Source organism: Mchenga conophoros, linkage group LG17 (assembly GCF_057382185.1).
Source record: "Mchenga conophoros isolate Kocher_MC1m ecotype Shallow Benthic linkage group LG17, M_conophoros_male_GT1.1, whole genome shotgun sequence".
Lineage (NCBI taxonomy): Eukaryota > Metazoa > Chordata > Actinopteri > Cichliformes > Cichlidae > Mchenga > Mchenga conophoros.
In genome coordinates, this window is record NC_140542.1 from 21692522 (window position 1) to 21714135 (window position 21614).

The 21614-nt window shown below is 41.4% G+C and overlaps 1 protein-coding gene across 3 annotated transcripts in view; it reads left to right on the plus strand.

Annotated features, from left to right (window-relative positions):
* plxnb2a.1 (plexin b2a, tandem duplicate 1) overlaps window positions 1-20787 on the plus strand; it is a 230569-nt gene extending 209782 nt beyond the window's left edge. For all 3 annotated transcript variants that reach the window (XM_085252985.1, XM_085252986.1, XM_085252987.1), the window contains 12 exons: window positions 362-508; window positions 761-838; window positions 1123-1201; window positions 4950-5050; window positions 8252-8333; window positions 8493-8644; window positions 8902-9062; window positions 11793-11940; window positions 12714-12778; window positions 13195-13270; window positions 14281-14355; window positions 14897-20787. In XM_085252985.1, coding sequence (XP_085109111.1) covers window positions 362-508; window positions 761-838; window positions 1123-1201; window positions 4950-5050; window positions 8252-8333; window positions 8493-8644; window positions 8902-9062; window positions 11793-11940; window positions 12714-12778; window positions 13195-13270; window positions 14281-14355; window positions 14897-15001 — 1269 coding nt within the window. In that variant the 3' untranslated portion in view covers window positions 15002-20787. The remainder of the gene's footprint in view (window positions 1-361; window positions 509-760; window positions 839-1122; window positions 1202-4949; window positions 5051-8251; window positions 8334-8492; window positions 8645-8901; window positions 9063-11792; window positions 11941-12713; window positions 12779-13194; window positions 13271-14280; window positions 14356-14896) is intronic.
* The last annotated feature ends 827 nt before the right edge of the window (window positions 20788-21614 follow it).

Sequence of the window (21614 nt, forward strand, 5' to 3'; positions counted from 1 at the left end):
CACATCTGTGTAACTTGTACTTCCGGAAAGTTGTTTTTAACTGATCATCTTGGAATCTGCAGTTATTAAGACTTGGCTCCAAGAAACTTTGTGTAAATCTGCCAATTGTCTTTCTCTCATGTTCACTGGATTCATTGGACTTTTCCATTGTTCTTAGTATACATCAATCAAAAAACATTTTAAACACAAATTCAATGGTCATGTTAGGGTCAGTGGACTGCTGGGTTTTTACTACTAGAAATCTTTGGTAATCCATAGTAAATAGCGCAGATGAGAGTTATGGCTTATTTATAAAAGAACGATACTAGATTTTTATGAGACCTTAACTCTTTTTTTTAAGACGTTGATGTCTCTGTTTCAGGACACGGCAGGAGAGCCTCTGTACAAACTGTTCAAGGCCTTGAAGCACCAGATTGAGAAGGGTCCCGTGGATGCCAAGATGAAGAAGGCCAAATACACGCTGAACGACACGGGACTGCTGGGAGATGACGTCGAGTACTCTGTGCTGGTCAGTATGAACAAAAGCACCGCAGTGTGCAGTCTTCCTTCACACACACGTTAAGTTGGAGAGATTATGTATCTCACCGGTTTGATGGCAGCAGCAGCCAGGGAGAGGGAGGTGTGTCAGTTGTCCATCAGAGCGGACCCCCAGCTCCAGAATGAGTCATGCTTTGGGTCGTTGGTTGCATAATGAAAACAAGCCTTCACTGTGGCTCCACTTTTACCTTCTTGCATCTTCCCGGTGTGTTCGTGCTGTCAGACTTTGCAGGTGTTGGTGCATGGGGAGGGACCAGATGTGACTCCGGTGAAGGTGTTGAACTGTGACACAATCTCCCAGGTGAGAATCTTCTTCTATTTTCAGAGTTAAATTTTTTTTTGGTCGTTGTCGTCAGGACTGTTTGATCTCTGGCTGAGTTTAAAAACGAAGAGAAGCTTTGCCGTATCTTTCCCTGCCACCCTGCACTTTGTCCTTAAAACTGATCGAATGTCTAGAATAGTTTGAGGTAGTTGCAAAACTTCTGTCTGTCGATATTCTGCAGCTAATAAATGTGAATGAGATATCATTGTCTGTGTTTTGAGTTGACATTATGGCAGGTGAATTTGTAATTTTGTGCTCTGCAGGTGAAAGAGAAGATCATCGATCAGGTGTACAGAAATCTGCCGTATTCTCAGAGACCAAAGGTGGAGAGCGTTGCACTGGGTAAGAAACAAAAACAATCATTAAGCAGCTAGGAAAAATACAAATTATTGATTATTACACCCAGCGTTCAGCATCTTAAACTCCCGGGTTACAACAATATTTGTGGTGGTGGGGGTGGAGTATATAAAGAATATTTAGCTTTTTTGACCTTTAGATAGACCTTAAAACTATAATGTCACCTAAATAAGTCCTGTTTTCCTCACGTGTGTCCTTTCCTGAGCTGCACACCTCGAACAGCTGTCAGTCTACAGATCAGATTACTATGAGTGAATCCAGTAATCACTAAACTAGAACCTGTTTTACAAGGTGAAGTAGACTAAAACATAACAAAAAGTGACATGATCATGCCACAATGTTAAGAAACTGATGGGAAAGTCTATCCACGGCACCATTATCCACAAATGAAGAAAAGTCCCGGGAGTGACTGGCTGACCAAAATTACTCCAAGAGCTCATCCATGACTCATCCAAGAAGTCACAAATGAACCCAGAACAACATCTAAAGAACTGCAGGCCTCTCAGTTAAGGTCAGAGTTCAGGATTCAACAATAAGAAAGAAACTGTGCAAAATGGCAACAATGGGAGAGTTCAAGGAGAAAAGCACTGCTGACCAAAAAGAACAGAAAGGCTCGTCTCATATTTACCAAAAAACATCTGGATGATCCCCAAAAGTTTGGGGGGAAAAACTTTGTGGATTGGCGAGACAAAAGCTGAACTTTCTTTATGAAATTTGAGTTGGATTAAACCTAATACAGCATTTCATAAAAAGAACATCATACCAGCAGCTAAACATGGTGGTGGTAGTGTGATGGTCTGGGGCTTCTTCACTGCTTCAGGACGACTTGCCGTAGTTGATGGAAACATGAATCCTGCTCTCTACCAGAAAATCCTGAAGGAGAATCTCTGGCCATCAGTTTGTGGCCTGCTGAGCTATGATCTGAAACATACCAGCAAGAGCATCTCTGAATGGTTAAAAAATAAATAAAATTTAAAGGGTCTAATCTATGTTAGTCCAGCAGGCCGTTCATGCTGGAAAACCCTCTAATGTGGCAGAAATAAAAGAATTCTGTAAAGAATGTGAACGACTCATCGCCAGTTAATGATTCACGTTTGCATTTCACTGACAGTTTAAGTACTGCAAGGAGAAAACAGGTCATCCTCTACATCAGATTAGCCTCACACAGATGTAGGTTTTGGAAAAAAGTGTTTCTTTCCCTTTAATAGTCCCTCCCTCCAGATACCACACACCCAGATGTTTTAACTTGATTGTAAAGATTAAGCATGAAGCTGCAGTGATGTTTAAACAGGTCTGTCAGGCCACTAAAAGACTACAAGGCTTCTATAAGGGAAGTGAGACGTGCTGTGAATAAGGATTAGCTGGATTTCAGGGTTGACCTTAAATACCCCGTAGCATCCTGAGACAGAGAATTTCATTAATCCCACAGAGAATTCCCACTGCAGCTGAATCACATATAACAGCCATTCTAGTGTGTGCCGTGTAAACTTTCAAACAGTTATTGCTGGGTATGAAAGTACAGGAATAATTCACCACTTCAAACAGGAAGTTTTAAGATGTAATATTCAGCAGCATGTGTCCTTTCTACGGCTGCATTTCCATCCACTGCAGCAGAGTTTTTATCCGGCAAACAGCTGGAATCTCACAAGATTCAAAACAGAATCCATTTTCTTCTCCCCGGACTTTAGTAGGTTGTAATGCTGCTGCTATAGAGGTGTGATGACAGACTGATGATAATCATTTGATCTCCTGCTAAGTGCTTTTCTGAATGTGAGTACCTGCCAGAGTTTTTCATCCACAAACTTTTCAAAGATGGCAAAAGTCGCCTAACCACATGTTAACTATCGCTGACTTGTTCCTAAGCTGGTGCTAGATTGGGTCGGCCTGATGGGCGCTGCATTCTGCTTTTATTGATTGTTTTGCTGTCAGGTAATTGATGACGCTGTGGGCTTTTCAAAAGGTCATTTGGGAGCCAACTGGGTCGGTTGTGGACTCTGTTGTTTATTGCTTGTTTGCTGCTGACAGGCAACCTGAATATGTTTACAAAAATGTCTGAATTAAGATTGTACCGACTCAGCGGGTCTTTGATTTCATTAGTTCTTAGTACATTAGTGTTTGGGCCTTCTACTTTCTGTTGATTAAAGTTTTGGGTGTTTTTGTTGCTGTTTTTTTAATTTTTTGCTGTTAGCGAGCGATTACAAGTAATTCTGGTGATTGGCGGTTAAGTGTGCCTCACCCTCACCCATCCAGGTTGCCGACATGTTGCAAACTATCTGAATCGGTCTATGAGCACAACTCGTCTGGGACACGTCTCTTTGCAAAAGGGAACTGGACTGGTTGCCTGTGTCATTTTGTAGTTGGATGGCCATTCTTCGTCACCGTGACTATTTGTAGAATAATTTGACTCTGAACGTTTTAGTTAAAAGTGCCAGTTTATGGTAAAAATAAATGGCCTGTATTTATATAGCGCTTTACTAGTCCTTAAGGACCCCAAAGCGCTTTACATATCCAGTCATCCACCCATTCACACACTGGTGATGGCAGCTACATTGTAGCCACAGCCACCCTGGGGTGCACTGACAGAGGCGAGGCTGCCGGACACTGGCGCCACCGGGCCCTCTGACCACCACCAGTAGGCAACGGGTGAAGTGTCTTGCCCAAGGACACAACGACCGAGACTGTCCAAGCCGGGGCTCGAACCGGCAACCTTCCGATTACAAGGCGAACTCCCAACTCTTGAGCCACGATTGTTTATCACAATAAATAACTCTATTATCACAAATGAACTGGGTGGGTGGAAAATGTGTATATGTGCGTATGTGTGTATATACGTAGGTATGGATAGATAGAAACATATATGTGTATATATTAAAAAAAAAAAAAATTACACATAACATATAATGTAATTACAAGGAGGTATTTCTGTAGTCTATTGATACTAGATAGTGGAAAAGGGGTGGGATTAAATAAGCTTATGCTTCTTCCTGCTCCTTTTTGAACATGGACGTTATTTGGAGTTGTGGTTGCTCGTTTTCCTTTTGTTTGCTTTGTTCATTTGTCTCTTTTAATTCTATTTTTTTTTTTTTTTATACTTTTTCAACATGTTCAAAATAAAGATTCAATCAAAAAATCAATCAACTGCATGTAATTGCCGATTTGAGTGCATTCATTCACAAACCCATAGCAGACTGTTAGCAGGCTGCCTCAGTCTTGATACCACTTTATCGCCATCTTGGTGCGCCAACGTTGCTTTGAAGACGACAACTGATTGTGAGACCAAAGCCATTTTCAAAGTGACCATTTCCAAGGTAACAAGATAAACTGGCATCAGTCTGCCTCTTTCTCTGTGGAGTATTTAGTCTTATGTTGCTAACATGGGAATCTATCACGGCCAGGCTGCCCTGTGGTCACTTTGGTTTGTCGATCAGTCTGACTGATGGATCATCCAATCAAGATTTTTATGGGCATAACTTCCTTTTTCTTAGCTGTGTGTAAGAAACCATCTGAATCATCCGCAAGGTGTAGATTTAAGCCCAGGTACTTTGGACCTATCCCATCCCGTATCAGAAATATCCAATACTGGGCAACCTATTGAACACAATAAGTGTTGAGAGGAGTGATGGTAGGAGCATATCCCACTGTACCTACAATGATTCACACACATGGATCAGGTTGGCACACCATCACTTTTGTGCTAAATTACATGTTAATTTCCTTCTGCTTGTCCCTGCAGAGTGGCGTCCCGGCTCCACGGGTCAGATCCTTTCTGACCTCGACCTCACATCCCAGAAGGAAGGACGCTGGAAGAGACTCAACACACTGGCTCATTACAACGTGAGTTCCACCTGCTGCACATGCCTATTTCTGCCCTGTGTCGTTTCCCCTTTTCCTTCATCCTGCTGAGTGTCTTATTACCAAACACTTCCTGTCATTTCCTGATGGTTAAACTGCTGTTTGTTAAAGATGAGGTCAATTGCAAGCAAGCACAGCGATGCCACACCTCCCACCGCTGCTGCTGTGATCCTGTACAAACAAGGTTAAATGCATCTCCGTGGACTGAAACTGTCCTACATGCAGTGGAGCGGTTTAAAAAGTCCAACATCACTCAAGAATTACCTGTTTGTCTCATGAGGCCGTCAAATAAGAGAAAACTGTCCCAGAAATCCCTGAACTGAAGTCTTTACTCATCAAGATGAAGAATTACACTCATCACATGCACTGAGTATAGTATAGTATAGTATAGTATTTATTTATTGTCATTGTCAAGAACAATGAAATTGCGTTTGGGGCTTCCATACAACCCAAAAAAAAGAAGAAAATAATAAATACCCCTTAAAACCCAAGTGTACATATTTAACCCAGTGTGACTCCAATGCAATAAGACAATCCTTAGCAATAATGTTCGTAGAAATTCAGACAAAGACCTGAGAAACATGACAAAATACAACAATGCAACCCATTCAATATTATTGTACTGTGAGATATGATATCAGATATGATAGTTATCTATTTAAGAAAGAGGGGGGGGGGCAGGAGGGGGAAGAGAATAAAGATATGATGCACCAATGCAGACCAGTTCATTGCTATTAAGAAGTTGGATATGGTTATTGTCCGTGAGAGGGGGGGCAGAGAGTTCAGGAGCCTCACAGCCTGTGGATACAGGCTGTTGGCCAGTCTGGATGTTCTGGCCTGTATAGACCTGTACCTTCTCCCTGAGGGCAGCAGATGGAAAAGGTGGCGCGCAGGGTGATGTTGGTCCCGCAGGATACTGTGCACCCTCCTCAGACAGCGAGTGGGGAAGATATTACTGATCTCTGGCAGACTTGTTCCAATAATTCTGCCAGCTTCTTTCACCACCCGCTGGAGTGCTTGCTGATCGGCCTTGGTGCAGCTGGGGAACCACACTAGAAATCCATACGTCAGAACGCTGCTGATGGCACAGTTGTAGAAGTTCAACATCAGAGATCTGGGAATGTGTGCACTCCGCAGTCTCCTCAGGTAGTAGAGGCGCTGTTGGGCCTTCCGTGCAACTGAGGTGATATGGTTGCCCCAGGACAGGTCCTCGGTCACAGTTACCCCCAAGAATTTAAAACTACTCACCCTCTCCACCGCCTCACTGCCAATGAAGAGAGGCAGATGGTTGTTATGACCCCTCTTCCGGAAATCTACAATGATCTCCTTGGTCTTTTTGGTGTTTAAGACCAAGTTATTGTCGTGGCACCATGACTCTAGTTGTTGCACCTCTGTCCTATAGTTTGTCTCATCATTGTTGGATATAAGTCCGAGCACTGTAGTGTCATCTGCAAACTTAACAATGAGATTGGACGCGCAGGAGGAAATACAGTCATGGGTGAAGAGAGTGTATAGCAGAGGGCTCAGAACACACCCCTGAGGGGCACCGGTGTTGACCACAAGGGTGGAAGAGGTGTTCTTACCCACTCTGACACTCTGTCTACGGTTAGTGAGGAAGTCCACAATCCAGTTGCACAGAGAGGAGTTAAGTCCCAGTTGGTGGAGTTTGGGACGGAGTTTGTATGGCCGGATGGTATTAAAAGCCGAGCTGTAGTCTACAAAGAGGAGCCGTGCATAGGTGTTCCTGTGTTCCAAGTGCTTCAGTAATGTGTGCAGCACTGTGGCGATCGCATCCTCGGTTGACCGGTTCTCCCTGTATGCAAACTGGTGCGAGTCCAGGGATGGTGGAAAAGCAGCTCTGATGTGTTTAATGACCAGTCTCTCCAGGCATTTGGCGGGAATGGGGGTGAGTGCCACAGGTCTGAAATCGTTCAGACATGTGACATTTGACTGTTTTGGGATGGGAACGATGGTTGCTGCTTTGAAACAGGATGGTACCAGTGAACAGGACAACGAGGTGTTATATATAGAGGTGAAGACGTCCGCCAGGTCCGCAGCACAGTCTTTTAGCACCCGGCCCAGCACTCCATCTGGCCCGGCCGCTTTCCTGGTGTTAATGCTCCGGAACACACGCCTCAGCTCATGAGTGCTCAGGACTGGAGCAGGATCGGTTGAGGGGAGAGGGGACAGGACAGGGTCGGTGTTCTCCCTATCAAAACGGGCATAAAAGAGATTTAGATCCTCAGCCAATCAATTAACATTCCTCAGAGGTCATGAATGCTTTGGTAATCCTGGGTAAAAGTGTTAATGTGGCATCATTTAAAAAAACATTTTTTTATATTATTAGATGAATAATATTATTAGTGTGTTACTGCCCATCCAATGCAGGACGCCTGCAGACGAGACTCACAGAAAAAGGATCTTCTCCTAAATCAGTTCAGACGTTAACCTTTTATCGTGTTTTATCCATCTGTTTCTTAAGCGCTTATCCGGTGGGGCTGGAGCCCAACTCAGCTTTCACTGGGTGAGAGTCAGGTTACATCGTGGATAGGTCGCCAGGGCTAACTCAGAGAAACACAACCATTCACACTCACGTTCAGCACAGTGTAGAATCACCAGTTACTTTAATGCACATGTGGACTGTGGAAGGAGAGAACATGCAATCAATTAACTTTTCCTCATCTATCCTAAATGTATCTATTTTATTTACCTTTGTTGTTTCCTTCTTGGACTTGTCTGTTTTTATTTTGGTCAAAATGTTTTTGCACAGCAATTTTAATGTAGATTAGTGCCGTTCAGCACCAGTGCAGTTATTGATTTTCTTTTTCACATGTAAACTAAAGTCATGTGAAAAACTAAGTACACCTCACCTCTTCCATAGGAATGTTGGGGTCCTGAGCAAGTCGGTGTTCCCTCTGCGCTCTCTGGGTGTTTTTAATCATGTCTGTTTCTCTGTGTTGAGCTGAGCTCTTTACTTCTGCACCAAAATCACCAACAAGTGGAAGCGTAGAGAAATGGCGAGCCTCTCGAGACTCGTGCTGCACGAAGACCAGCAGGAATTAAAACGCCAGTCCAGTCCACTCTCCCTTCTGACATTTAAGGAAAATTTGTTTATTGAGAACGCTGCAGTGAGACAGAAAATCATCACTTCCCTCAATTTCTAACCGATTTCCTGTCTTACAGGTTCGAGACAACGCCACGTTGGTGCTGTCCAGAGTTTTGCACACACAGTCTTTCCACCAGCACCAAGACAGCCATGAAGAGAGTACGTCCACACACACACGCACGCACACACACACACACACACACACACACACACACACACACACACACACACACACACACACACACTTTTTCTGCAACTTTTAAATGCACATGAGTGAAAAAAACACATCAACTTCATGCAGTCCTGTCTCACCTGCAGAAAATGCCCTGCTGGAGGACGATAACACTTTCCACCTGGTGAGACAGCCAGATGAAATTGACGAGGTGAAGTCGAAGCGAGGCAGCATGAAGGACAAAGCGATGACCAAAGCAATCACAGAGATCTACCTGACGAGGCTTCTGTCTGTTAAGGTACAGCTGTGCAGTTTCACTGCAGATGTTTCCGTCATGTCTGCGAGTTTCTGCTGCTGAAACTCGCAGACATGACGAAGTTCTCATATTTCTTAATTTGTGGGTTTTTTCTGCTTGTATTTGTTATTAGCAGATGCAATTCTGTTGATTGCACTGTCAGGACACTCTTATTTAAATTTTTAGATGTTTTTAATCTGAAGGGTCCTTTTTTCTATATTAAATAGATACATTTAAAACACTGTGTCTTTGTGTTACAGGGCACTTTGCAGCAGTTTGTGGATAATTTCTTCCGCAGCGTGCTGTGCTCGAGTTCCGTCGTCCCTCCGGCCGTCAAATACTTCTTCGATTTCTTGGACGAGCAGGCGCAGAGACACGACAATGTAGACGAGGAGACGCTGCACATCTGGAAGACCAACAGGTACAAAGACTCACCAAAAACACCAAGTATGCTATCCAGGTAACCTAAAATTCATCTGTGAAACAGCTCTGTGCAAAAGGGAACTCGACTCAACTGGTTGCCAGCTGATTGTATTCTGGTGTTATTCCTATATAAGGTTGCCGAGCAGTGTTATTGCATCGGTATTTGCGTTTATTGCCATTTTGATGCTTTGAAGACGATAACTTAGAGGTCGCAGACCTGGTTCCCGACTTCAATGCACAGAGGGACCATCATTAGGTCTTGCTGCAGTCTCCGACCTCTGTTTTCCCTCATTTGACGGTAACATAAGAAAGGTTAACATTTAGAGAGGTGTTTGTTTGTTTGTCAACTTGGCCCACTTGATCAGATTTTGAGTCTGACACCGCTGTTTTGGGTCTAGGATGATATCATGTACTGTGAGATTTAAATGCTGGCGACAAGAAACGTCTGAATGAGTGATCTGTGGGCCTGAAACTGTTCTAACGGCTTCATGTGGATCATGCTGTCAGTAAAGGCCTCAGAAGATGAGCTGATTCAGCTCATCTTCAAAGCTGCTGAGAATCCCGGCGTGAGATACAACCTGCAAAGAAAACCAGCTAAGAGAAATAATTATGTTGCTTCACTGCTCTGTGTGTGTGTGTGTCTGTGTGTGAGATACTTCATCAGTCAAAGGAGGGAGTAATTATGTCCTCGTCACTTCTAAACCGGGCCGTGGACCACATAAAAGCCTGATTTAATTGACAGGCTGTTATCAGGGCAGATAAACGATGACGGAGCAGAGACAACGGAGAAGGATAGAGAAACTGAGAGAGATGGGGAGATTGCTTTTTTTTTTTTTCCCTTCCTCTTTTTTTTTAAGTCCAAACTTCTCTGTTTTCAAACTGGCCTTGAGCTAAGCCTGTCAATCATCAGAGGCACACATACACACACATCTGAACAAGTTGGTAAATGAAATATTTATCAGTTCTGGTGAATTATTGATGGGGGTTATGGTCTGGGGAGGCAGTGAGGGTGGGGGGATGAAAGGAGAGAAGGAGGAGTAAAGGGAAATGGAGCGTCGGCTACATCCTGAAGTCTGAAACTGAGCATCTACTACAGTAAGCATTAGGGATGGGTACCGGTAATGGCACCGGTTCTGACATAAACTATAGTAACCAGACCGAAAAGCAGCGCACATTTCGGTGCTTTTTTTCCCCCTGAGATGTCATACACTTTGAATTCTAGCCAATCATTTTACCTTTGCAAGCGTAGTAGGCGGGCCCAGGTACGTACGTTCTTTTAGAGCAGAGCTACAGATTAAAATTTCCCAAAGTGAAGTCAAAGTCTGGCTGTACTTCACAGCAAAAGATGCAAACTCAGCAGCCTGCAACAAGTGCTTTAAGCTGATACTGTGCAACACCTGGCGACGCATAGCGTTTTTTTAAAAGCCGAGAAATGCGCCGTATTTGATAGCTTGCTGCGAGACCTCACACCGTGCACATCTACTGCGGGTGTGGTGCCTGTTATCGGACCCGGAGTTAGCAACATCCCCCAAGAACCCAAAGAGTACAGTCTTGGCCCCTAGCCCTGCCAGTGTAGCAGAAATGATGACAGATGATGATGGCAGCAGCAGCCGTTCTTCTCTGCGTGAGTAGCTTATTGCTGTTCATGTGTAGTTTACATTGAGTAAGCTGACCACGTTATTACATTAATGCATGTAAGGTGAACTAGCAAACACTGTCGTAGTTACATGTGGCTGTCTTCTTGTTTGATGGCAGATACTCCCTTCACCCTGGCCAAAAAGGCTGAAATGACCAAAGAAAAAGTGGAAAACAGCTAAACATGAGAAGTTTTTGGACAAAGTGTGTGTTCTCCATTCTTTAAGCACTGGTTCGAGCACCGGTTCGAGCACCGTTTAAGCACCGGCACCATTTCAAAAGTACCGGTTTGGTACTGGTATCAGATAAAACCTAAACGATACCCATCCCTAGTAAGCATTGCTCCACCTGCCGAGCTTTCGGATCCATCGCTTCACATTTTCAGCTCGTACTCTGGCAAATTTTATTTTTTGGTTTATCACAAAAACAGAATTCTTGTTTTTTGGCCAACTATTGCTGAATGGACTTACAAAGTGATCCGGAAAGAGCTGCAAAGAACCATGACCCAACAAAAATGAGATGCAAGTTGGTTTCGAAAAGAAGAAAAATACTAATGTGGCAAAAACCACAAAAATGGAACCAAATGCTCACTTTAAAGATAAAGAACGGCCACAAAAAGATGCAAAATGACTAAAATTAAACACAAAAGTTTGAAGATAAACACAGAGAGAAACTAACGTATTAAATGAAACATGAATTGGTTCCAGAGATCCAAAACAATGTAAAGTAAAATTACCTTCATGAAATCCAAAATAACCAAAGTAAAACACATACTAACCACAAACACATCCAGAAGGACTCAAGAAAACAGAGGACCAAAGGACCACAAAGAGACACAAAAATACCCAAATAAGACTTGTATCATCTACGAACAGGTCAAAACCAACTTAAAGACAAATAAACTGAACACAAAATTCTTAAAAAGAGACACAAAATGGCAATAGACATCCAAAACTAAAGACGAACAAAATTACAGTACTGACATCCAAAACAACCGAAATGAAATATGATTGCCACGAACAGGTCAACAACAAATAAGAAAAATATTCCAGAGTCGTGACTTTAAGCAGCAGATGTCTTTGTGTGTCCTCAGCCTGCCTATGCGGTTCTGGGTGAACATCCTGAGGAACCCTCACTTCATCTTCGACGTCCACGTGACGGAGGTGGTGGATGCTTCGCTGCACGTCATCGCACAGACCTTCATGGACGCCTGCACCAAGACGGAGCACAAGCTGAGCAGAGTGAGAATCAGTCCGTTCAAAGAGCGCCATGTTTGTAACCCTGTGAATGTCTCTGAGAGAGAAGCGATCTGGGCCATTTTTCAATTACAACCACAACTACCCGCTGCAATTTCTCTGATTTCAGCAATTTCCTGCTATTTTAAACCAAATATGCGATCCATTTATTTATCAGCTCAGTAAATTTCTGTTTTGGACACAAGAGAAGAACCTCAGAGCCCCAGAGAGTCAGATGATGTCCACTTTTTGCCGTCATTTAAAATGTATTAAAGTAGATATTTGGTTATGCTCGGTGGATTTCTGTGATTGCTGAAGCAACCAGAGATTCTTTCAGGCAATTTATGGTTGTCAAATCAACAACAGAGAGGACGCTGAAGTGAAAGTCAGCTCTCTGTCTTGTAATCGCAGTAAAGACTGTTTAGACTTTTAAAGCCACTTTCCTTTTTAACTAGCTTTCTTCTGATTGGCTGCCCCTCGTTAACATAAGATTTGAATTGCGGGTGGGCGGGACTTCTGTGTTTACAGCCAGAGGTGGCATTTTAAGTGCAGTGTAGTTTTTGGTTGGTATTTACAAAAACCTGCTTTCTGTGCACACTGACATTGTGACAGGAACGTTTTGAGAGGTAGAGGGAAATCTTCTGTTATTTGAGTGTTTTTCTTGAACTGAAAGCTACATTTTCACACTTTTTGATGACGAGGAGGCAGATTTACCACTTTTTTTTTTTTTTGTCGTGTTCATACAAACATGCTCATCTATTTTCTCTCTCTGGCTGCAGGAGTCTCCCAGCAACAAGCTACTCTATGCAAAAGAGATTTCCACGTACAAGAAGATGGTCGACGAGTGAGTTTAAACTTCTAAATATCCTCAGAGAGGAAACGTGTGTGTATATGAAATGGTGTTTTGGCTGAACAGCAGAGTGAAATTTAAAAAAATGGCAGTGTGTTTGAATGTAAAAATGTGAGCTCTCAAATGTCTTTTCATGCATCACTAACCATTTCTTTTGTACTGATGGCTCTTGTCGGTGTGGTTTGACAGATGTTTGCTTCAGTCCTTTTGGATTTTCTAATATTTGGTGAAATCACGGCTGCTGAGCTTGGAGGCTGTTTGAAAAACCCCGTAAAACATCACCTTCAGGATGTTTTACGGGGTTCAATTACCCTCAATGGTTAATCAGGACAGCCGTCTGATGATCCACTGCGTGATTGAACTCACAGAAACCACCTGATAGTTTGTTTTGACTGTTTCTCTTTCCACAGTTACTACAGGGGCATCAGGCAGATGGTTCCAGTCAGTGACCAGGACATGAACACGCACCTCGCTGAGGTGTCCAGGGTATGAACCCACCTCTGTTTGTGCTTTGTTGCATGTTTCATCCCTCTGCAGTGCATGTGCAAGTAGTTACTACTTATAGTAACTAACAGGTGAAGATTATACAAGATTATACAGTATACCTTGACAGTCCTGGGTTGAATCTTCTATTTGCCTTCAATCTGCATTAATTCGTTGTGGCACAGATTCGACAAGGTGCTGCAAACTGTCCTCAGAGATACTCGTCTACATTGACACAATGGCATCGCACAGCCGCTGCAGATTTGTCGGCTGCTTCAGCTTCCTGTTCTTTACCAAGAGGAGCGGCACCACCCGGTGTAGTCTTCTGCTGCTGTAGCCCATCTGCTTTAAGGATTAACATGTTAAGAGATGCTTTTCTGCACACTGTGGTTGTAACGAGTGGTTGTTTGAGTCACTGTTGTCTTCCTATCAGCTGGAAGGCTTCTGGTGATTCTCCTCTGACCTCAACGGGCAGAGAACTGCCGCTTCCTGGACATTTTCTCTTTTTCTGACTATTTTTCTGTGAACTCTAGAGATGATTGTGTGACAAAGTCCTATCAGATCATTAATTTCTGAAATATTCAGACTCTTCTGGCTATGTTCAAAGTCACTTCAATCACCTTCCTCATTCTGATAATCAGCTTGAACTTCAGCAGTTCATCTTGACCACATCCACATGCCTACAGGCTCTGAGATACTCCCATGTGATTGGCTGATTTAGAGACTTGCCTTAATGAGCAGTTGAACAGGTGTACCTAATGAAGTGGCTTTCGGTGTAGAGCATCAGTATGGAATATAAAATGCAGCAAGTCAATTTTAACTATTTGCTAAACTACACATTCAACATTGGTTGAATCCTGAGCAGCTCCATCCAGTTAAGACTTGGATCCATTTATTTTTATTTTAATTAACCTCTGAGTATCAAAAGTGTGCAAAGCTTCAAAAATGTTTCTTAAGACTTGAAAGTAGATGCAGCACCTGTCTGAACTGTGCTCATACTCTCTCCTTTGTAGCAACACACAGACAAGCTGAACACCCAGGTGGCCTTAAATCAACTGTACCAGTTTGCCAGCAAGTACTACGATGTGGTGAGAGCTGCTGTCTTCAATTTATCTACCTTTGTGCTGTTGTGTGTGCTGAATCCATGAGCTACAAGGGGGAAGAGAGCTGTTATCATTGTTATTTAAGCTTAAAATAAGTTGTACAGAAATCCAGATTATTATTTCACTGGACTGATATCGACTATTTTCATAACAAACTTTTCCAGTGTTGGTAAAAACTTCAGTGAGTGATCAAGATGCATTAAGTTTAATAAGCCTAAAAAGCAACAGATTTTTCTCTCATATTTGCCAAATATTGTTTTTTCTGTTCGATTTCTGTTCGAAGAGAGTACCACAGAGTGCTTTCAATTTTAAGTTTAGGCGTAAACCAGTAAATCTAATATATCTGCCTCTAATATAGCGTTGCATTTTTTTTTTAATGCTGGGATAAAACAGCCACTAGATGGCGGCACAAGAAAGATTTTCCGTCTGGTTATAGTTACTCAGAGGATTTTTTTGTATTAACTATAAAACCTTTTACACATATTGACGTAAATATGCTTCAGTTTTAATTTTTTTTTTCTTTCAGATAATCCAGTCGCTGGACGAGGACCCAGCAGCCCAGAACAAACAGCTCACCCTTCGCCTTCAACAGGTCGCTGCCGCCCTAGAGAATAAGGTCACCGACCTTTGACGCCAGACCTCGAGGAGGGTTCGGGGGGAGGAGCTTATGGATGCTAAAATACAGGATTTTGTTTTCAACACAAGGACTCAAAGGATGGCGAGCTCACGGACTCCACTGAATGTTTAATCATGTAATGACTGAAGTATTTGGCAGGGGTGAGGGGATTGGTCGGTGGATCCAAAGGAAGGACTAAAGGGGGAGGAGTTATGGGACGTCTGGAGAGGTGAGGAAAGTGTTAACGTACACCCGGAGTGGTGGAAACTAAAGTGTTGATATCTACTAATCTCAAAAAAGATTGCGAGGAGAGATGTGAAATGGCGCGATGTGATTACAGATGAAAGTTGTGTGAAATCAGAGTTATTTTTTTAATTGTACCTGGGATGTACGTTGGTGTACTCCTCGGACCTTGTTGTTTCTGTATTTGGCTTCAATGTGCCACAAATTTTAATTTCATCATGTAAGGACTGAAGGAAAAACGTGCCGCACAAGAAATGAAGGCTTCAGATTTTGGGATTTTTTTGAAGAATGAGCATGAAAATGAGGCATTCCCAAATATGTCCTTTTTGGTACTCTGCTCTTTTTTGGAAGTGCAGCTGCTTTGGGCACCTTTTCTGACCACTTTCTGAAGTCTGGAAACTGTGGATGTGGGGTGAATTTCATCCTAAAGTATACAAGATTAAGTTTGAATAAAATGGGAAAACCTCTACGGTAGAGCTGGGCGATAGAACGATAACGATATGTATCGCGATATAACTTTTTCTCGATAGAAAAATTAAACTATCGCGATAGACATCGCTGCTCTTGTCCTCTAAAAAAAAAAAATAAAAAAAATAAAAATAAAAAAAAATAAACCCAGCCAATCCAAATTAAGTAGCGCAGAGCCGAACCAATCACAGCCGCAGCGTCACGTCACGTGACTTGTTACGTACAGCACAAGTGCCAATATTTAAATAAAAACAAGCTGCTGATTATTTCACATTTTTCTTGTGAGCAACGGCACATTAAATCTTACAAATATAGTTATTTGGCTTATATCGTGATAGATATCGTTATAGCCTGAAATGAAAAAAACATATCGTGATATGAAAAAATCTTATATCGTCCAACTCTACTCTACGGTACACACCACTGACCAATCAGGGGTCTCAATGGAGGAACAAAGGACAGTGAATTCGGGGTACGAGGAGTTATATAAACCCAGAAAGCAGCAGGTTTTTTTCCCTTGTATCGTGGCCAAATGTAGTTTTTTCTCTACAGTTAGCAGCAGTATGTGTTTCTATGCTGATGATACTGTGCTTGTGACTCACAGCTGAATAATTTCATTTAGTTTGTTTAGGTTTGTTTGTTTGTGTGCAGGCTTTAGGCAGAGGCTTTGCATATCCAACATGAAATGTTTCTTTTTAATGGACTGACATGGTACCATTTAGTTTTATTCTTTTGCAAACTGTCTGTGAGGGTGTGTGTAAAAGTGGGGTTTTTTTTATTTGTTTTTGTTTATTTGTTTTTAGCTAAGCGGCTTTTTTATTTACTGCAACAACAAAAAAAAAGCAAAAAGAATCACAACAGCCTAATCATGTGAACAGCCAAAATTGTTATGTTTGTGCGTGATTTTTGCTTTTATAATCTGTACAGTTTCACTTCTTTTGCCGTACCCCTTGCAAAAATAACTGCTTTTGTTTTCCATTTTTCTGTTCAAGTCCACATGCAAGAGAAGGTCTGCTTACTTTCATGTTTTCTGAAGACAGGGTATCACAGGATCTTTGAAAAAAGCTTCAAATTTAAGGTGGTAAAGTGTTAAAATGAAATAAATCTGCTTGTTATGGCCTCTATTTTTTGGATTATGCATTAATATTGTTATCAGAGTTAAAGGATGAGTAAAGGATAATGCATGGAGTCAGTTAAATGAGACCTGGCAGCACATGGATTGTGCCTCTGAACAGTCTTTCACCTTCATCCTTATCGTATGGAAGATTTAAAAAGCATACAAACCCAAGAAACACTTTAAAAAAAAAACGTTTAATAAATGTAAGCACTATCAGTTATCTCTTAAACATATAAACTAAACTTGAAAACTTCAGGTTCACAAACCTCTGCCTGATATGTTTTGCTTTAAATGTTTTATCAGTGCAGTGCAATGGCTTATTCGTAAATATGAAAGTTGGATCAACTGTACCGTTTTTTTCCACGTTTTGGGACAAAAAATAGGAAACGTTTAAAATAATCATTAAAGATGAAGCTGGAAAAAATCCATAATATGTAATTTAAGATCAGAAAAGTGATATGCAACAATCTAAATCAAGGTCAAGTTTATTTATTTAGCACAATTCCAACAGTTCATGCTCCATGAAGTGCTTTACAAACTAAAATGCAACTAAAATAAGTAAAACGCACAACAATGATGGAATAACATATAAAAGAGAATAACACAATGCAAACGATGCACGACACATGAAAGGTGTTGACACACATCTCAACACCTTTCAGCATACTTTATTACTGGTTGCTGTATCTTTTCAGCCGCCAGTCGAACACACACCAACAACGACAGGCCGTTCATCTGTTTTAAACCGGTGAGGCATGATTGTGGATGCCGCTCATGTGCATCTGCCTCCCCCCGCGGCTGCGCTGCAGACCACGTCCCACCACACACAGTAAGACAGTAAAAACAACTAAAAGAACAACTAAGGCTGGTAAAACAAAAAATGTCAACAGTCTATAAAAATGTCAAAACCGTCACAGCAAACAATAACTACACCTTGCACTTAAGAGTTTGGAAAAAAGGCGACTGGACTTCTTGAAGTCGAGGTCATGGTATTCTGAAAGAATACTACCATGGGAGTTGGACTAATATATAAAAGAGGACTGAGAACCTACACAGATACACTACACTTTGTTCAGAATAAAGATAAATATGAAATTCCTGTCAAATAATGATGTATAAAAAATTAATCAAAATTAACAACTTTTTCAGTTTTACATGGACCTGATAACCTTCATGACCCTACAGGACACTCCCACGAGTGCTGTCGAAAACTTTTTCAAAGTCTACAAACACATAGACCTGTTGGGCAAACTCCTACATCCTGCATGTCAAGTAATTTGAGACATGCATGTAAAAGTGCGTGAAGTTGGCCTGAACAAACTAAGAAATGTCCTGTTGGAAAATCACATGACCTGATTTGCATCTTCTCATTGGTGGTGCTGTGGACATGTGGGCTTTTCCTGCCAAAGTGGGGTGTCGATTTTTACCAACACAATGTGTTCAGTGTGGGTTTGAAAGGACAACTACACAATAGTAGCTTCCTAGCATTCTGGTGCTTAGAGGCTTTTGCATCTAAAGTCTTCAAAAATAATTAGCAATAACAAAAACATTTAATTTAATGCTAAAATAAACATGTGATCAGATATTAAAATCTGTGCCAGCTCAAACTTGGATCCATCCACTATGGTGACCGCTTGGGCAATGATGGAGCAGCCCGAAGCACCTTCAGTCAAAAACTAAACACTTAGGAGTGTTTTTTGTTTAAGCATTTTAAATCTTCCATATTCTCTGACATTCATGTTCTACTTTGAGTCTGCAAAGTTGTACAATCCCAGTATTGCAGGAATATACATGCTAACAACTCCCTAAAAGATTCAGTATTTTCAAAAATAGTTTGCAGGGCAGTGAGGAAACGTGTCAGCTGTGAAATAAGAGGAACAAAAACGGCATATTCCCATTCACTGTTTGTTCATATGTTTGCGTAAATCAAAAAAGTGCTGTTACACCACAGAAGTTTAAATGAACTCTTATTTTTTCTTTTGCTGCACATTATTCATTGCCAACACAAAATCATGATACATCTGCAATATTCTTTTCTTCCTGAACCCAGACGATGATCTTGAGATGAGAGCTCGACTTATTATCAAAGATTTAATGTGCAGTTTGTAAGTTGTGTGGTCGTTTTTCAGGAGATGTTTATTTCTTGTGTTTCAAGCCTCGCAAACTGCAACTTTAATCTGTGGAGCAATACAACCAGTGCAGTGTCTCTGGTACTTGATGGAAACACTGCAAAGCTCTGATAAGAATCTGGCACCAGATGACCACCAGATATAAATGCATCTTAGCTTGTTTTCACTTTGATTTCTTTGAACCACTTTGGTACCAAAAACACTCAAAGTGCTGTGTGTGGAATTTTCTCGGACTGTTATTGCAGTTTTGTGTAAAATGGGGAACTTCTAATCTTTTAAAGGTTTTTTTCAGTTCAGATGTTAAGAAATGGAACGCACGAAGCAAAATTTGACCGGCTTTTAAAAGCCACTTTAGCTAGAAATGTTTGAGCTCTGTTTCCCATTGTGTTACTGAGGTCAGAGCTCAGTCTGATTTTACAAATACATTTCAGTCACTACAGTGAAAGAAGGTAATTTCTGCCTCCTGCCCATTCTGGGACCTTACAGCAGCTTAAAAAACTACCATATGAAAGACAAGCCAACTGGATGCGCAGCAGAGCTGGCTTGGCTTTGTGGCTTTTCTGAACTAACCCTGTGCTCAATTTACATTTATATGATAAGACCTCATTATAATCGGGATTCACTGTCTCCTATCTTTCACCAACTCTTGCTTGTTTCTGCCTTCTTTTTGCCACCAGCGAGTGCCTTAAAGACTGGAAGAGAAAGTAAAAGCCAAAAAGAAAAGGTGTCTAGAAGGATGTTCATGTTTATAGCGGGTTTAATAACCGCAAGAGCACAGTGGGGGGAACAAAAGCTCTAATAAATAAGAGTTTTTAAAGTTTGCACACAACACAAATTTAATGCTACGGTCACTCTAGAGTGGTCAGAGACCGCAGTGCCACCAAAATTATTTAAACTGTGTGCAATGAACTTGCAATCTCGTTGCATTTGAAATGGCTGCTTGGAGGAGTGTCTCTGACAGCAAAATAAAAAATAAAAAATATATTCAATCATCGGCCAACCACCACTTTTTTTCCTAGTCGCAAGGTTGCTGTTCAATTTTCTGTCCTCCAGTGTGACTGAGCCACAAATCATCAAACTATGGCAACCATATTGCTCTTCATCTCCCAAAGGTCTGGCAATTTTTAAAAGGAAAAGCAGAAGAAAAAAATATACTGTTGAATTTTTCTTTATCAACACATTTTTAAACTTTCCTCTGCCACAAATGTGCAGGGGCAAAGGTTGGTTCACCCAACATTTCGTTTCATGTATGAAGACTACATATGTTAACATATATTCATTCAACCTGAGTTAATTGTCACCCACAGTAAACTGCAGTTCTTCTGGTCTGTGCAGAAGTTTGATGTGAATGTGTGATGTTTGTGGTTTAATGAAGTGGCTTTCAGGGTAAAGGTGCAGAAAATGTTGGAATGCACAGGGATGTGAAGTCAGTTTATTCGTCTGTTATTTGAGGTTTAGTGTTTTGTGTTTTAAATGATGTACAACTAAAGTGTATTTGAAAAATTTATGTTTTACGAAGAACACGTGAACAGTTTTGAGAGTTTCTAGTTGTTAAAGAAAACCGCCAACTGGTACTGATGCTTTTACCAACAGCCTTTTCTTTGTACATCAGCGCTGCCATTGTTTGTCCTTGTACCATTGTTGTTGGAAACAGTTGGTTTGGAAGAACTGGACCAAGTTTAAAAGCATTAAAATGGACAGTAACAGCATTACCAGTAACCACAACTGGTCTGGACTGGACTGAAGCCCAAATCGGTGACTCTTCTTAGGAAGTGGAGAAGTGGGCAGAAAAATCCAGATCTAGGAAGTCCAAATATCCAATAAAAGATTTATACATAAGGAAAGTTGTTGTTGTGTTTCATTTTGTCATAGTGTGCCATCACACGAACAATCAGCATATAATCTTTGACTTTAAAAGTGTTTTAGTGTTTCACATACCTAGAAGATGTTGTTTGGACCTTCTGTTAACACCCTCAGATCCTTCATGAAAAATTGGTTAAATGCCTCTTGGAGTGCCTTTCAGATCTTCCAAGCTGAGGACATCACTAATACACATTTTGTTCAACACTCATTCCACTGTGTTACACTAATTATGGCAACTAGACCAACCTGTTTGTTACTTTCCTGTTAAATACTGTATCGTTTTTAAAATCCTTTTGTATACTTTTAAAATTTTAAATGACCTGGCGCCCAGTTACCTAACAGAACTTCTCGACATGTATAGCCCCAAGAGAGCACTCAGATCCTCTAACCAACTGCTCTTAGTGCAACAAAGGCCCTGACGAAAGACTAGAGGGGACTGAGCTTTTGCAATTGCCGCACTCAAACTCTGGAATAATCTTCCTATCCATGTCCGCATGTCAGATTCCATTCAATCGTTTAAATCACGCTTAAAAACTCACCTGTTCCATCTAGCTTTTGAAGCAAATTAGTTTGGACTTCCACCTGGTCTGCAGTTGTGCTATGTAACTGTAACTATAACTGTTGCCTTTGTTGTAATCTGCTTTGCTACCTTGTGTGAAGCACTTTGATGGACACGGTCCTTTTTAAATGTCCTATAGAAATAAAACATTGATTGAAATCTTGAACTGTAAGTGAGCACTTCAAGTTGATGGTGTTAAAGTTCACTGAGCTGGTTGAACTGAGATAAAGGTTACACTGACTGTGTATG